Raw genomic sequence first — 16,784 nt, 5'->3', positions numbered from 1 at the left:
CTAGTGTTTCTACATCTTCTATTGTGGTCATGTGATTATATTGTTTCCTTTGATTTTCACTTTTTGCTGTTGCTTTAACCAAATTCTCCTGCAGGTGTTTGGTTTCATCTCATATCATATTAAGTACTTCATTCATGGTTCTGATGATGTCACTCAATATTAACAACCCCACTTCTTTCACATTAACTCACTCGTAGCTGGAAAACCAAAGTTAACAGAGCTTGTTGATTTCCAACTTCATGATAGCAGTTATCCAGTGAAGCAGCTGACCAAAGAGAGCCAGACTAAGCTGAACCTGCTTCATGGTTCAGGCCTCTGGTGTGTGTCAGACTGTCCGTGTCCCCGCTGGGATTCGAGCCCACGTCAGAGAGACATCCAGAGAGAGAAAGAAGAACAGAACACATTCACCTTCATCAGTGTTGTTGATTTATTTGTTGTGTATCTCTGATGTTAACAGGTGAACTTGACGGACAGCAACGTCGCATTTTGTTTCAAAGGCCCGTACAGGCCTGGAAGCAAAAACGACTGTATTCTGATACCTAAGGGAGCAGTCACCAGAGGTTATCTGGGTACAATTCAAAGTACATATAGACCAGGATCCCATTATCATAGAGGTCTGCCTCAACTCACAGGTTCATCAACATGCGAGGTGTACGTGGTTACAATGAATGGAAATAGCCGGGCGGTGAGTGTTGTTCAGTTTCATCAGTGTCCATCTGTATATCTCTTATAACAAATCAGTCAAAGCCTTTTCTTAAAGATTTAAGATGTTATTTCCTAACAGTGTCTGAATCTTCTGTTTTATGTTTGCAGGGTATATTCTACTTCATACAGTTTGGTGAACAAGGAGCTTTATCTGCAAGACCGTATCCAGCCTGGTCATCCAGTCCTGGGGTAGGTATATGTTTGATATGTTTGGGGACAAGTTAACACACACACACACACACACACACACACACACACTCACACACATTTCCAGCAGTTGACTGGAAGTGATTCAGATGGAGTTTTGATGCTTTTGGAGAGGCTGGTTTATGTTTAAAGACTTTTAAGAAAAATAAGAAAGTATCCAGGATGTTAACAAAACCATGAAAGCTCTGAACACTTCACAGACATGTTGCTTTATTTGGACGAGACAGTTTTAGTTCAGTTTGTCCACAAAGTTTTGTTCATATCTTCACGTGTTGTGCTTCTGTCCTGTCAGTGTGTGACAGTAACCTCTGTGATGTCGCTTCTTTGTAGGAGGCCATTGTGCAGGTCGATGATGTTAAAGTGGATGACTGGAAAATGATCCCAGGTCTCACAAACTACACGGACATAAGTGGATGCAGACACTCAGGTTAGCAGAGCAAATAATTATTAAAGGACCAATTCACCCAAATTACAAACAGTCGTATTTCATCTCTTCCCTCTGGTGGAATCTGACCAGTCAGATAGTTTTGGTTTTATTTGTCCAGGTATTGAGCTCTCTGTCTGAGATTTCTGCCTCCACCGAACACAGTGCAGATCATTCAGTTTGTGATGCTGACAGCATTATAAGACATTTAAAACATTCAACAGCAACGTCTCTTTCCACAAACAGGGTCCATCCACACAACACACTGGAGTAGTTCCAGTTCAACTACAAACCACAAACTGAACTCCATTCACCTCCATTGTATCAGAGTGGAGGCAGAAATCTCACACGGCTGGACAGATATGATAAAATCAGTTGCTTTGTAATGTGGATGAATTGACTATTTAAACGGGCCCTCAGGGGTCCTCGAAGCCAAACGACATTATAAAGTTACTGTTAGAGTTTGTACACGATTCAGCAATCTGAGTTTTTTACAGGTGCTCTACTTCTACCAAAAACGGGAAAATGTGAATCAGAAGACTCCCCTGTAACCTGTAGTGCTTCAGCAGTCCTCAACACCACTCCTTGTGGCTCCGGAGAGATCTGCCAGGGCGACGGCCAGTAAATATTTTTGATTCATATGTCTAACAGAATGCAGTTTTCTGTTCTGTCATCATTTAGTTCTGTGTCATAGCTCAGTGTCAGTGAGTAGTTTCTGTCCCATACATCAGTAGCATCTTTTCATGTCACTGTTGCTGTTCCTCAGTCATTTCCAAATGTCTCATCATGCTGATGATGCTACTTGTCCCAAACCTCTGTCAGATGTGTCTTGGATGCCACGTGCACTGTAACCGGCTCCACTGTCATCGATCTCGGCGGTCAAGTTGTCTCTGTCCCGGATCGCTGTGCGTACACTCTGATGTCAGAATCAGGCGTCCACCTGCAGGCCGTCTTCCAGGACCGCCGTCGTAAAGATGTTAGTTTTTTGGACCATGTGATCCTACATCTGGATGACCCAGGCGTTAACTTTCACCTGGGACAAGGCGGGAGGGTTCAGGTAAGTTATCTACAGCCACAGTTTCACTTGGAGCGAGTGACGGACTTTGATCCAGAGTCCTCCTCACATCCTCCTGGTTGTTGGATCTCGTCAGTGTTCAGAACATTCAGCTGTTACTGTGGGTTGAAGTTTCTGTTTTTGTGCTGCTGCTTTCCATTAATGTGCCAAAAGCAATCATCATTTGATCTTTTTGTTTCGTCTGCATCCTTTCAAGCCAAGACAAGAAGTTCATAAAAGGAGGCACCCCCCAACATATTATTTATTTCATTTTATTCCAAAGTAACACCATGGTATATGCAGACACTGTGTTAATGTTCTGAGGTAAAAAAGTCCTGTTTACTCAAACGCTTATTGTTTGACGTTGTGGTTTAGTTCACAAATATTCACTGTGCTCCAGTTTCCATGATACGGTTAATAAGTTGAAAACACATATATGGCAGGATATTTGTGCGAGTTCCATAAGACTGTCTGAGATTCAGTGTGGATTGATACATTTAATAAAATAGAAGCATATCTGTTCTGTGAGAAAACACTTTCTATGTAAATTGGCCACGGCCTCTCTCTCCAGTTCACCGGCCCTCCCCCACCATGCAATGGGTGCTGGAGATAGGAGACTGTCACATCCTCATACAGACAGCTGCTGTGATGACTTCCCCCTGTCCTGTGCATAAGCATGAACGCCCCCTGCTGCTGATTGGCCAGAGTAGTGTTGTGTTGTTCGCTCCAAGCCACTGTGTTTACATGCCCATTTACAGAGCCAGGGCTGCGTATGGACACCATTTTTTTCAGTCCACACACAGAATGGACAGTTAGCGGACCTTGAGGAGATATTTGCTGAATTTGACAAAAAGTGTATTGGATTAGAATCACTGACTTTACTTTTAATCCTGAATGAAGCTTGCAGAAAGAGTGTATACTTTAAGTTTTACTCTATTTGTTATGTAGCAAAAACATTCACAAGCACAATATATTATTAAGGTCCTATGTTACCTGAAACTGGAGAACATAACAGCCATTATAATTTCAATGAATGTTATTGAATGTGAAGAACATATTTAAAAATTGATTTTTGAATAAATAAGGGTCAAATTGAACGCAGAACACTCTCTACAGTTTGTATAAAAATGAGTATCAGCTGCACAAAAATAGAAAAGTTGTGAAATTTGATCATTTTTATATATTCTCACTTTGAGAAAAGTCATAAAATATCTGGCTGAAAGAAAAAGTGTTTAGGGTGTTATTACTGCACTCAAATGTAAAAGCGGGTCAGATTTGACCTGGATGGTGTGTAAGGGTTCACATGAGAGTTGACAGTGTTTCCTACTTACACCACAACAGGGAGTGTGACCTTACATCTGTCACACATGTTGTACTGCAGTGCTGAGAGGAAAGGCTGGACAGAAACCTGTCAACAATGTGTCATTTTGTGTATTTTTGTGGATAAGCGAGCATAAAATGTGTAATAAGTGGACATATGTGTAGAGTTATTGCAGAGGGTCATATATATGGTGGGAAAGTTGGCTATTTATTCATGTTGAGAATGTTTTGGCAGAGGTTTAACTGTTAGCTATGTCAACTTAGCAGCTAAGCTAACCTGTGCTAGGTGTTCAGGGACCCTGTGGTGCTATGTTTTAAGAGTCTGTGCTTGAATTACCTTGTTACCAGTGATGGAACAAGGACTCAGGTCCTTTACTTAAGTAAAAGTAGAAATATCACAATGTAAAAATACTTAATTACAAGTAAAATTCCTGCATTTAAAATCCTACTTAAGTAAAAGTACAGAAATATTAGCAGGTACATTTACTTAAAGTATTAAAGGTAGTAGTACTTGTTTTGCAGAAAAAAATTGCGCTGTGAATATATTAAATACATTTGATAAATTGCATTATTAATACTGATGAATCAGTTCATAAACAGCAATTTATTGTCATTATTTGATCTTCAGGAGTTTATAAGAGTCACAAGATAAATATGAGCAACAGTGAGATGATAGTTTGTGTAAGAAAGAAGAAAACTAAAATTCTGCTTCATAAACTGAAATTCATTTTCTCGAACTTTTCTCTCATCTTTTTGTTTCTTTGTGAAATATTGCAGTTTCATCTCTTTGGGTTTTATGTGTTTGAAGTTTAGAGCAACTAACAACTCACAGACATCTGAAAACACGATGAAAAGACACAACTACACACTGATTTCATGTTAAGTTCAGAACCGCTGCTTTAATCTTAACTAATACAGCAAAATTAACAGACTCATCTTATTTCATGTGAAGTGTTAATCTGAAAATCAACTAAAGCTGTAGATGAATGTAGTGGAGTATAAAGTACAATATTTCCCTCTGAATTGTACAGAAGTAAAAAAAATTTAAATACTCGAATAAAGTACAAGTAATTTATATTCAAATGTAGGTTGTTACTTTTGATCACTGCTTGCTGTCATGTTTGATGGTGTGTTTCCTCCACTTTGTCCCTCTGCTGTGATGCAGCTGAACGACACAAAGCTGAGCCTCAGCAGCACGCCTGTGGAGCATCATGGTGTGCAGCTCTCTAAGGACCAAACTGGAGTCACAGCCAAGCTGGTGCACTCCAACTACAACACCTCTATCTTCTTTGATGGCTACACAGCACAGATCCACATGACAGGTACAGAAAAACATGTCCTACATGGATAAAAGAAGGCGGCAGCCAGTTTTTTCTCTGTTTGTCTCCATATGAGAAGAATGAACAACTATCTTACAAATGTTGTTTTTCAAACTGAAACATTATTTTGCTATACGCTGATGATGCTGATTGATTTACAAAAAAGAATTTGGCTGTATGGTGCAGTAAACCCAGAATGCATGGCATCATCTTGAACAACCCATGTTTCTTTGCACAAAGTAAATTTAGTATGTGTTGTCTATATTATGTTTAGATGTTTATATGCTGTACATGTATGTTTATATTACATTTATATTGTGTGTTTATATTATGTGCTTTACTAACTCCGTTTACATTTTCTTACATTTTTCTCTGTTTAATAATAATAATAAGTTTATTTAGTATAGCACCTTCACAGAAATGAAATTCACACAGTGCTTCACAGGAATAAGAGTTAAAAATAAGACCATAAAAACATACATAGAGTAAAAACATATGCCACAAGTTCAAATTTAAAAAAACAAAACAAAAAAAAAAACACAGGCAGCAAGGTACCTCAAGTAGAAACACTTGAACAAATGATCATTACACGTAACACACACCAATCAGACAACTCAAAAAGATAGAAAAGCCAATTTAAAAAGATGGGTCCTCAATAGTTTTTTAAAAGCTTCTATAGAGACTGCTGACTGTATATATACAGGAAGAGAGTGTTGGAGCCACGAATGCAAAGGCACAATCACCTTTAGTTTTCAGCCACGAGCGAGGGACAGCCAGTAGGTCACTTAGGTCGTCCAACCAGGACCTACTGGCTGTCCCTCGCTCGTGGCGTAGGGATGGATAAGTCCATGATGTACTCAGGAGCCTGTCCCTGCAGGGCTCTATATGTAATAGCAAGAACCTTAAAAGGAATCCTAAAATGGATGGGCAGCCACTGCGAAGAACTTAAAATAGGAGAGATGTGAGTCATCCTGCTGGACCTGGTTAACAGCCTTGCAGCAGCATTTTGGACCATTTGTAGCTGGTTCACAGATGCTTTGCTGAGACAAATGAAAATGGAATTACAATAGTCCAAACGGGATGAAATGAATGCATGGACGATCATTTATAGTTCTGGTTGTGATACGATGGAATTTAGCGATATTTCGTAGATGGAAAACACATGTACGGGTCAATAATTTAATATGCTGATCAAAATGCAAAGCCTGGTCAAATATGACACCAAGATTTCTTAAATTTGACCTAACAGCTGATGAAAGGGACCCAAAACTCTTAGCTACCTTGGGAGCTATACTGTCAGAAGCAATAATGAGAACCTCTGTCTTGTCAGTATTAAGCTGTAGGAAGTTGTTTGACATCCAGACCTTAATAGCAGTCAGACAGTTGTGCAGCACAGACAGTTTATCAGGGTTATCAGGCTTAAAAGGTACATAGAGCTGAATATCGTTAGCGTAACAATGATAGGAAACATCACTAAATTTGCTGATAACCTGCCCCAGGGGGAGCATATATAAAGCAAAGAGAATAGGACCCAAAACGGAACCTTGCGGCACACCACAGGAAAGAGAAGCAGTTTCGGACATGTAAGGACCAAGAGAAATAAGCTTGTATTCTGTCTTCAACATGTTGTATCTCTTTGCACAGTGGGATGGGAGGGGGGGTTGTCAGTAAAGTGAACGATATATTTCAGTTTGGATCTATGTCTAACAAATATCTATTGTGTTTTATAAAAATACATGCTTCACAGAGGGAATAAAAGCAGCTCTCAAAGACTTATAAAGAACAGTGGAAAGAGGAAATCTGGAATAAGCCCCAACTTTCAGATCAAAGGAGATTACTGCACAGAATCATACATTACAGTTATCAGAGAGGTCTGAGGTCCTTATGTGCACGCTGGTTACTGAGGCCTTGATGTGTTTCTTGTGATTTTGGTTTTGTTGAGGATGAATTTCATTTTGTTTCATCAGTTCATGTACAGCAAACTATTGAGTTCATTATCTGCAAAATTCCATGAAAGGATCCTGATTCGTTTCAGTTGACTGAAGGTGAAACTGTATGCTGAGTCTGTATTTTAAGAGATTTTTGTTTTGGTGAGATTAATAGAAAACGTGTGCTGGTTAATATTAGCATATCTGTTAGCATATGGCCCGATGCTGCTGAGGTTGGGTCTATGACTGAAGACACTTGACAGCTGGCGTTAAGAAGGACGGGGAGCTGCTGGTCTGCTTTCTGCTCTGTTTGTACGTTCAGATGTGATCATACTGTGACTGTATGAATCAGTGGTTGACAGCTGTCCTTTAGTGAGCAGCCGTGTGCATCCAGTCCGACAATTTATTGATCTGAATCACATTCTCTCCTCAAACTGTCTAGGACCAAGTGGAAACACCCTGCAGGGTTTATGTGGCAACTCCAGCCGGTCTTTGAGTGACATGAAGGTCTCTTCGTACAGCTCAAGCAGGTAAGACCACGTCACTGCTGTGACTGCTGCCTCATCACTGGGCTGCATGTATACTAGTAGTGCCTGTGTGTGTTTATATGAAGGAGTGGGGCCTGGGTAACACTCCTGACTTCTGCTGTTTGTCTCTCCCTAGCTGTGAGAAACAGTACAATGACACTGCTGACAGTCAGATCGACTGTAGGACAGTGACTGAACGGTGAGCAGAGACACACCTGAACACACATCAAACTCTCCTTTGATCTATAAAACAACCAGAGTTACTCTTCATCACACGTTGATCTGCGAGAAAAAGAACATGTTGTTCATGTTTCATGTTGTCTGATGTGAGCAGGGATGAAGCTGGAAGCAAAACACAACTGAACTCAGATTATACACCTTTTTATTTGGGGAACAGAGTTTTTGTGTCAATCTGTCTACACAACACCTGTCCTGTTATTAGACCCAATAACACTAACCTTTGTCTTGTTCTTCATGTTAGTAATCATTGACCTTATCTTTCTGTCTGACTGGACTTGATCGTTCTCTCTCCCATGACAGCTGTAATCTCCTGAAGGAGGATCCCTTCACCTCCTGCCACAAGCGCACCAACCCCGAGCCCTTCATCACCGCCTGCACCAACACTCTGTGCAAATACCCAGCAGTGGACGGTCTCAACTGCCAGTTCCTGGAGGCTTACGCCAGAGCCTGCAGCCTGCAAAGCAAAGTCACGCTGGAGGACTGGAGGTCAAAGGCCAGCTGCCGTAAGACCGTCCTTTACTGTCATTAAGTTATGTTTTATAGGGCATGATAGGACAAGATGAGCCCAGATAACAGTGAGGACAGAACAGGAATCAAGAACTCTACTACAAGTAAAGACCTGCATTCAGATTTACAGTAAAATATGAAAAATAGAGGCAGTAGGTGCAGTGCATGTGATCAGATCAGATCTTCTGCGGACAGTGAAATGGCCACCTTCTCTGTCTACAGTGTTCCAGATGTAGACGGGACAAAGTGTTCTTCATATTTGACTGAATAAAGAACAAAGTTTGGTTGAGCTGTGTGAAAATCTCATGCACGCTGTTACTAAACTGCTCACAAGGAGTCAGGATCCGATCAGCTGTCGTTCCTGTTTATCTTACTGACTGACTCTAGTAAGTATTGATCTTTGTTTGATCTTTCAGCCTCCCCCCGGGCCTTCTGTCAGGACAAGTTCTGCAGTGTTCATGAGTTCTGTGCTGAGGACATCAGTGGTGGAACCAGCTGCTACTGTCGGGCCATTTTTGGCTCCAAGTACAGATCGACAAACACTTTTGGTATGAAGACTGAAAAAGGAGACCCGTCTCACACGTGAAATGACACAATATGACATTAAATATCATAGTTTACATGTGAAAACATGAATTTATTTTGTGAGCTGGAAATACAGCATCTGACATACTGTCACATGAAGTGAGAATTCTCTGTTGGTTCACAACAACCACAGACACTTTCTCACACTGGATCGATTATTAATTTTATTAAAAAAGTATTGATTAGTGGAATGTGATGTGCTATTTTAACCACGCAAGTACAACAACAACTGCAAGGTGGTAGGTCTTAGGCACACGGACAGTGTAGGCGTCTCTATGTGCACCTGCTGTTTTGCTTCATGTATGTGCAGCAGCACAATGTGCAAAAGGGCTGAATGAAGGTGAATAGAGATCAGCAGGTGTGATGATTATTAAATACTCTCTCAGCCAGTCACATCACTGCTCTCATAGCTCTGAAACAGCTGAGCCAATCACAGTTAAATGTGATAACAGCAGCTCAACACACAAAAGGCTTTTCTTCAGGAAATGTCTGGATGGTTCAGAGCGTCATGACATGAACACACATCACCACAAATCTGCAGCCAAAGACAGGTGGACTAGTAGTCAGTTAGTTACTATAATAATAATAGAATAAAATAAAAAATAAACACATTGATTTGGTGAAGTTGTTTATATGATATGGGACAAACGCTATTTCAGCAATAATTCTAATGTATCTTACCTCGTACATGTTCACATGTTCCCTTACTGTTTTACTCCTCGTCTGTCCTACTGTCCAGGTGAGCCGACCGTCTGCAACCAAAGCTCTGCTTCACTTACTCTGGTTGGTTGTCTCCTGGAGGAAAAAAGCATCGACTACTCTGTCTTACACCTCAATGACCCAAACTGCAGAGGTCAGCGGGACAGCAAGACCCACATGGTGACCTTCAGCTTCAACAGCAGCAACGTCTGTGGAACGGTGGTCAAGGTGGGCTTCTCTTCTCTACTTACTGACTCTCCAGTCAGAGCCAGTCAGATCCCTTCTACCTCTCAGCTGAGCTTTTCCTCACACTTGTAGTGTTTGTGATCCATGTGTGACTGCAGGGGCGTGGTCAAGACCCGCCACCTCCTTTGTTCCCTGAAATACTGGGGATTTATGAAGCTTATTCTGACACACAGCCAGTCAACACCTCAACAGTGTCAGACGTTACAGTATACAATACAGTTTCTGTACAATACAATACAATAACTAATGGGGATCTGAACAAACAAAACAACAGGTGAAATCTAAAGATGAATGCGTGGTTACCTTCACCTGAAACCTCACCTGCAGTAACACTGTCTGAATCCCTGTGACCCTGCAGGCCGACAGCAAACAAGTCGTGTACAAGAACGCCATCATGACTCGGGACAGCTCTGGCACCATCACTCGTCATGACCAAGTGAACATCGACTTCTCCTGCTTCTACAACCAGCCAGACATCGAGACCGTGGCCTTCAAAATCAAAGACAGGTGAGTGGTTCAACAGGAGTGGTTCACTGTCATAAATACTCTATTATATCTTTACATAGCAAATAGTTGTTTGCTGACATCTAGTGGGGCTGAATGTCGTATATTGCACCTTTAAATAAAGCTATGAAATGCTGAATCATGGATCTTTGGGATCAAATTCAGCTGTTTTCCCTCTTAATATGACTTAATCCATTCACCATTCACTGATTTTCATGTGCACAGTTTAAGTGACTCTCAGCTGAAAAATTAAGGATTCATGTTTCCTGCTGAATGTGAAGTGAAAATGTTACAACTGAATTTAAAACGGGAAGTTTGAGTTTCACTGTACTTAAGCTTGTTGGAGGCCTGTGCTGAAGTGTGTGTGTGTGTGTGTGTGTGTGTGCTCTGCAGCTCTGTGGTGGAGGAGATTGTATCTGGAGCATGGAAATACACTCTGACCATGAAGGCCTACACTGATGCCGACCGCACTCAAGCTGTGGAGTCCAGCACAGAAATCCAACTGGAGGAGACCATCTGGGTGGAGCTGAAGACGGACGGGCTAGATGACAAACTCGTCGCTGTGGTGACCGACTCCTGTTGGGCGACCAATGAAGCGTCATCCAGCGGGAGTCTGAGATACGACCTGATCGTTAAGGGGTGAGAGACACAGAGGTGGAAGCCAGTCTGCAGCTTTTCACTGCTGCTTTGACATTTCTCAGTCAGCTCTATACGAATAAGAAGCGAGGATTCATTAAGAATCCTGCTTTCTGATTCGACTTATCGACCACTGAAAGCAAAGTCTGGTCCTACCACACTTCCCTCGACTCTGTCGGTTACCTAACAGACAACAGAGTGTTGTTGAAGAAAATCACTCAAGTCCTTGTTCAAAGTTTGCTGTGGTGGTGGGGGGGGGGGGGGGGGGGGCTCTCAGGTAGGTGAAATCAAGGGGGCAAAAACAGGAGGGGGTGCTGCATTCAGACAGGATCAAAAAGGTCAAATCAGCAGGGGTCAAAGGCAGGAAAGACACACAGTTGGCATCTTGTTGATCAAGGAGTTGTTCCCAGACATCACTTGATTTTCAAGTCTCTACCCAGATGTGTATTTTCTTCTTCAGTGTTTACAGTATGGTGGACCACAGCCAGTGCTCAAAAGTCAGGCAAAGTGTAGTCAATCCCTCTCTTTGCGATTGCTTTTCATGTTAGCTTGTTTTCAGGGGTTAACAATTGTTAACGTCAGTGACTAAAGATACAGGAAGCTATCGCTGCTTCACAATAAAATGTCGTGTTTTCACTACTAGAAGCTGAGCTGTGACAGAATTCAGGTGTTTCAGAGATGGATGAAGAAACACTGAAGACCAAATGATCTCTTTATTAATGAATAAAAATTTAGTCTTAGTCTGGTTTTAAACATTTTTCTTGCTAAAATGATTCGTTAAGAATCAAAACCAGCAGCTAGTATTGCTTCGGTACTTACACATTATCCATTACTCATCATCTCTGTTTATTTTTACAAAACATCTCAAACATATACTGGTAACTTCCAGAGTACAGTGTTTGACTGTTGGACAACTGCAATGACAAAAATTGTTACATATAATATTTTTGCCTCTTTATTTTTCTTTCATTCTCAGTAGCCTTTCCATCCCTGATTATTTTTATATAAATGTAATTCTGTTTATTTTGTTTTTAGGAGACCTCTTTGTATAAGCTTTTAGCTTCATACCTCTCATCTGCACACACCTTTACTTTAGATTAATGTATAGCTGAATCTATGCAGGTCTGAGTGTGTTTGTATATATGTAAATGTCTTTGTATATGTGTCAAATCTTTAACCATTTTTAGTTGTGCTTTTTAATGTGCAAAAACAAAGAATAATAAGAGCCAGAATCAAGGAGCAGAATCAGAGTCAGAGTCCATAAAATAGAAACTGTCACTAACTCTCAGCAGAGAGACTCGCAGTGAATTCAGACTGAGTCAAATGCAGACGAGACGTTCAGAGGAATCTGTGATTCTGGGGATGCTGATGCAGCTTCTAACATCTGGTGTGTTTTCTTGTTTCTGAGCAGCTGTTCGAACCCTGCTGACCAGACGGTGAAGGTGCAGGCTAACGGACTGGGAACATCCAACTACTTCTCCTTCAACATGTTCCAGTTCTCTGGGAAGTCTGGTGACGTCTACCTGCACTGCAAACTCAACCTGTGTGTGAAGAAGAAGAACAGCACCTGTGCCCCGGTACGCCTGCTTCCCAAATCTACTCACAGATACATGCAGAACAGCTGCCGTCAGAACACACTTCATTAAATACATGTTCTCATGATGGGTCGATCACATCTCAGATGATCAATACCATATTCGATTTCAATGGTTACATGTCCCAGTACATTTTGACTGACTTCAACTAAAGTATTTCTTTCTATCAGAAGCTCCAGTCAACTAATATCAGTGTAGGACTGACTGAAATCTAAATCTTCATCTGTGTCTTTGTCTTGAATTTTGTCTCAGAGCTGCAGCGGAGGTAAGAGAGAACGCAGATCTGCCAGGACTACATATGAGGATGTAAACCCAGCCTTCATCACCATGGCCTGGACTAATTAGGTAAAAGCTAACTTTTAAAATGCTGATTTATGTCATTGCACTGCAGTTTGGGAGAAAAGACATCAGCATCACACAGCAGGGACTGATAACTAATCCTCTGGTTGTCTTCTCAGGTTGTTTCCATGGCAACTCGGACGGACCTACAGACTGTCGACCTTCAGCATGATTCCAGACTTTTGCTTCATCCTGATCAAGAGCCACGTTTCCTGAAAAGATTAGCTCAGTCGTTATTGCTAATGAAGCCACGCTAGCACAAAGCTGTGATAACTAAACACTCCTGATCCTCCTCCAGCTTTGATTGGCCGATTCAGTCCAGTTTAAAGTTAAGAGTTGATTCGGTCCAGCAGGAAACAATCTGCAGCTCACATGAACTGTGTGAATGAGGACATTCAGCCCCCATCAGCTCTGAGCATGTTAGCGTGGATCATGTGTCAGTAACAAACCTGAGTAAATCTATGATGGAACGTCTCTGCAGAACATTTTGCTGTGCCTTCCTCGGTGATTTACACTTTAAAAAGACCAAACAGGCAGCAACAGAACGGTTGATCTGAATCAGGTTCATGTCTTCATATCACACAGACTGCACCTCCTTCATACAGGATCTCACTGTTCTGTGATTAATCAGACCCAAAACATTGGAGCAACTTTTCTGCAGTTAAGCATTTTTTAAATAATCTACTTATTGTTACGGTGAAGGCAAACATATTATAACCAAATTACTACATCCTCAGTGCATCTACACTCCTAATCACCATCGTCAAATATTATGACAGGTTACCGTTAACAATGAAGCGATCTTTCAAAGAATCATATGAGTGCTGAGCAGCTTGTTGTACTTCAACCAAACACTTCATGGTAACAGTGATGAGCCAGGAACTGAGATCAGAGCTGAAACAGCATTTCTCCTCTGAGAGACAAACCACTTTAATAACAAGAATCTCAATTTACTCTCAAATAATGAAAAACAACTGATGATTGATCCAAATTAACTCAGGGATGTAGACATGGAAGGATTTACGGTGACCAAAGTGAATGTTTTCTTTCTTGTGTGCACTGACTAAAACAATGATTAATGAAGGGTTTTAAAGGGTTTAATTCACTACGCCTTACTTTCCATTTATTGTGGTTTCTGTATTAAACTAATGAAAACTATCTAATGGAGTTTTTCCACCAAAAAGAATGTGTATCATCCAAAAAGTCTGAGCACTGAAGGCTGTCAGATGTTGTATCAGAAGTGAAGAATAGGACACCAGCGTCCTGGTCCAAAAAGCAGGTTTATTGATTATCTGGAAAACCTGAAAAACTCAAACCTGAATAGAGTTGACCTGGAAGACACAGTGGATCCAAATCTCATGGAGATGTTGTGCTCTGAAGTGTCAGTAAAGTTTTTCAGAGAAGTGGAGGACATTTATTCCATCCTGATGGCACTGGTTAGATAAGAGACAGTCATGCATACCATAGTATAACCTTCCTCTTTTCTATTTCTTTTGTATTTACTCTGGCTTGTTTGTGGTGAACAGCAGCCTGGAGACCATCATCAGCTTGTGCCTGTAACAGAATATCAGATCATGCTCAGTTCAGTCTCATTTATGGAGGAAAGTCACTCTTGAGCCCTGAGAGAAGGTTTGCCACAAAAAGGTTTTAATGTTCAGTCTGAGGGAAAGTCCATCAACATGCTGTAGATTCAAGTGAAATGTTAACTGTGACTTCAACTGAACCAAACATGTGGCTTTAATGACACTGAGACCTGCTGTGGTGCTGTTTCATCTTTATTATATTTTTGTTTAAGTATCAAAGACCAAAAAAATAAATGAATAAAGGGGATGTGGGTAAAAGAAAAACATGAGTTTGTGTGTTTTTATGGATTTCTGTAAAGTGTAAAGTCTTCACTGTGTGCTGTCCATAATCTTCAGTTTAATTTTTCTTTAACTGCGATCACTTGGACTCATATTTGATGAGTGCCGCTGGAAGCTGTTTCTTTAAAATACAGCTTTATTTATATAGCACCTTTCAAAACAGTCAAAGTTACAAAGTACTACCAAACACCAAAAACAGGAATTTAAAAAAACTCAATAAAATCCAAAACAAAGAAGTCAACATAACATAATTAAAACAGTTACACAAATTACCATCAGTTCAGACAAAGACATGAGATAAAAACAGGTTTTAAGAAGAGATTTAGAAGCAGATGCTGAGTTTGCCTGTCAGAGACCTTCAGGTAGGGAGCTCCACAGTTCCTGGATAACAAAGGACCGATCACCCTTAGTGTCAAGGCAAGATTTTGGAACCATTCCTACGGCCCTGCTGGAGGATCTCAAGCAGCAATCAGGTTCATATGGAGAGAGATGGTCACAGATATATGAATCTGATCATGCATGGTTTTAAAAACAAGCAGTAAAATCTGAAAATCAAATATTAAAATTCTAAAACTGACAGGTAACCAGCGAGGACTGTTGTGATGTGGTCGCTTCTCTTTGAATGTGGTAAAGGCCTGTTTGTATGAGCTGTAGTCTTTGGATGCCTGGCCCGCTTAGACCAAAATAAAGATTGTTGCAGCGGTCGAGTCTGAAAGTTATTGAAGCATGTGTGACCTTTACCAGATCTGAAAATGAGAGGAACAACCTAACCTTGTTTAAATGTCTCAGTTGGACAGAGCAGGACTGTTCCACTGTGAATAAGTAATTATATTTAGGTTTTGGGCCTTTTTTTTTAAACATTGTTCGATAGGACACCCAGACCTGACTGTTCATGATGCTCGTACTGGTGGGAGAGAAGTGATTATCATTATTTCTGATTTTGAGTCATTCAAACTGCACAATTTTGTAGATTTTGAAAAAGCCTTTGACAGCCTAGATAGGGAAGTGCTCTGGAAGCTCTTAGGTCACTATGGCCTACCCTCTAAGATCATCAAACAAAAAAGAACATGTACCAGGATTTCAATGGCCGGGTGATCTGCAAGGACAAACTGTCAGACACCTTTGCCATCACAACAGGGGTGTGGCAGAGTTGTCTTCTTTCTCCTCTGATTTCCCTCATTGCCATCAACTGGATCATGAGAAGAGCAACTGAAAATCAATGGACAGGAATCCAGTGGACCTTGTTTACACAGCTCGAGGACCTTGATTTCACAGATGACCTTGCACTAGTCTCTGAAAACCACACATACATGCAACAGAAGACAGATAGGCTACAGACTAATAGTGACCAGCTTGGACTCAAGATCAACACTGGAAAAACCAAGACTATGAGGTTAAATCCGAAAACACATGATCCATAGAGGACATGGAGCATTTTACCTACCTGGGGAGTAACATCAGCAAGGATGGAGGAGCAGACAGGGACATTGAGGCACACATCAGCAAAGCACAGGTAGCATTCAAGATACTCAGGCCAATCTGGTTGTCCAAGCAACTCTCCAACAACACCAAGCTACGGATCTTCAATACCAATGTGAAGACTGTCCTGCTCTATGGCTCCGAAACGTGGAAGGCTACCGAGGGCCTCACAAGCAAGATCCAAGTGTTTGTTAACAAATGCCTGCGCTACATCCTCAAGCTGTGGTGGCCCATCAAAACCACAAATGAGGAGCTGTGGAGGATAACAAACCAGGAAAGCATAGTTACCACCATCAAAAGGAGAAAGTGGAACTCAGGGCATACCCTGAGAAAGGACTAAAACAACATCACTAGACAGGCCCTGGATTACAACCCGCAGGGGAAGAGGAAAGCCAGTAGGCCGAGAAACACCTGGAGACGTTCCACACTCCAAGACCTGAAGAACATCGGAGTGAACTGGCAAAAAGCAAAGGCCCAGGCCCAGGAGAGAATGAGATGGAGAGCTCTGGTGGACACCCTATGCCCCTCAACGGGGTAAAGAGGATTAAGTCAAGTCAAGTCAAACTGCAGAAAATGTTTGGACATCCAATCCTTAACTTCCTCTGTGT

At 41.3% G+C, this 16,784-nt stretch overlaps 1 protein-coding gene across 1 annotated transcript; it reads left to right on the top strand.

Moving 5' to 3' along the window:
- The first annotated feature begins 818 nt into the window (after positions 1–818).
- LOC137192262 (alpha-tectorin-like) lies at positions 819–14,759 on the top strand. The gene is made up of 15 exons (XM_067602801.1): positions 819–894; positions 1,243–1,339; positions 1,834–1,957; positions 2,159–2,393; positions 4,876–5,032; positions 7,400–7,487; positions 7,621–7,683; positions 8,025–8,227; positions 8,648–8,779; positions 9,556–9,743; positions 10,120–10,268; positions 10,659–10,904; positions 12,313–12,478; positions 12,749–12,841; positions 12,955–14,759. Exons 2-14 carry the CDS (start codon positions 1,288–1,290, stop codon positions 12,839–12,841), a joined length of 1,896 nt encoding a protein of 631 aa, XP_067458902.1. The 5' UTR covers positions 819–894; positions 1,243–1,287; the 3' UTR covers positions 12,955–14,759.
- Positions 14,760–16,784: the final 2,025 nt, after the last annotated feature.

Source organism: Thunnus thynnus, chromosome 11 (assembly GCF_963924715.1).
Source record: "Thunnus thynnus chromosome 11, fThuThy2.1, whole genome shotgun sequence".
In the NCBI taxonomy this organism is placed as follows: Eukaryota; Metazoa; Chordata; class Actinopteri; order Scombriformes; family Scombridae; genus Thunnus; species Thunnus thynnus.
The sequence above is the reverse complement of the archived record's forward strand: the minus strand, read 5'-3'. Positions and strand labels throughout refer to the sequence as shown.

Excerpts from the sequence above, each read along its gene's own strand:
- LOC137192262 (XM_067602801.1), top strand. The coding sequence starts at position 1,288 with ATGATCCCAGGTCTCACAAACTACACGGACATAAGTGGATGCAGACAC. Across the intron at positions 5,033-7,399 it reads AGCACAGATCCACATGACAG|GACCAAGTGGAAACACCCTG; the intron begins GTACAGAAAAAC and ends CAAACTGTCTAG. Across the intron at positions 12,479-12,748 it reads AGAACAGCACCTGTGCCCCG|AGCTGCAGCGGAGGTAAGAG; the intron begins GTACGCCTGCTT and ends ATTTTGTCTCAG.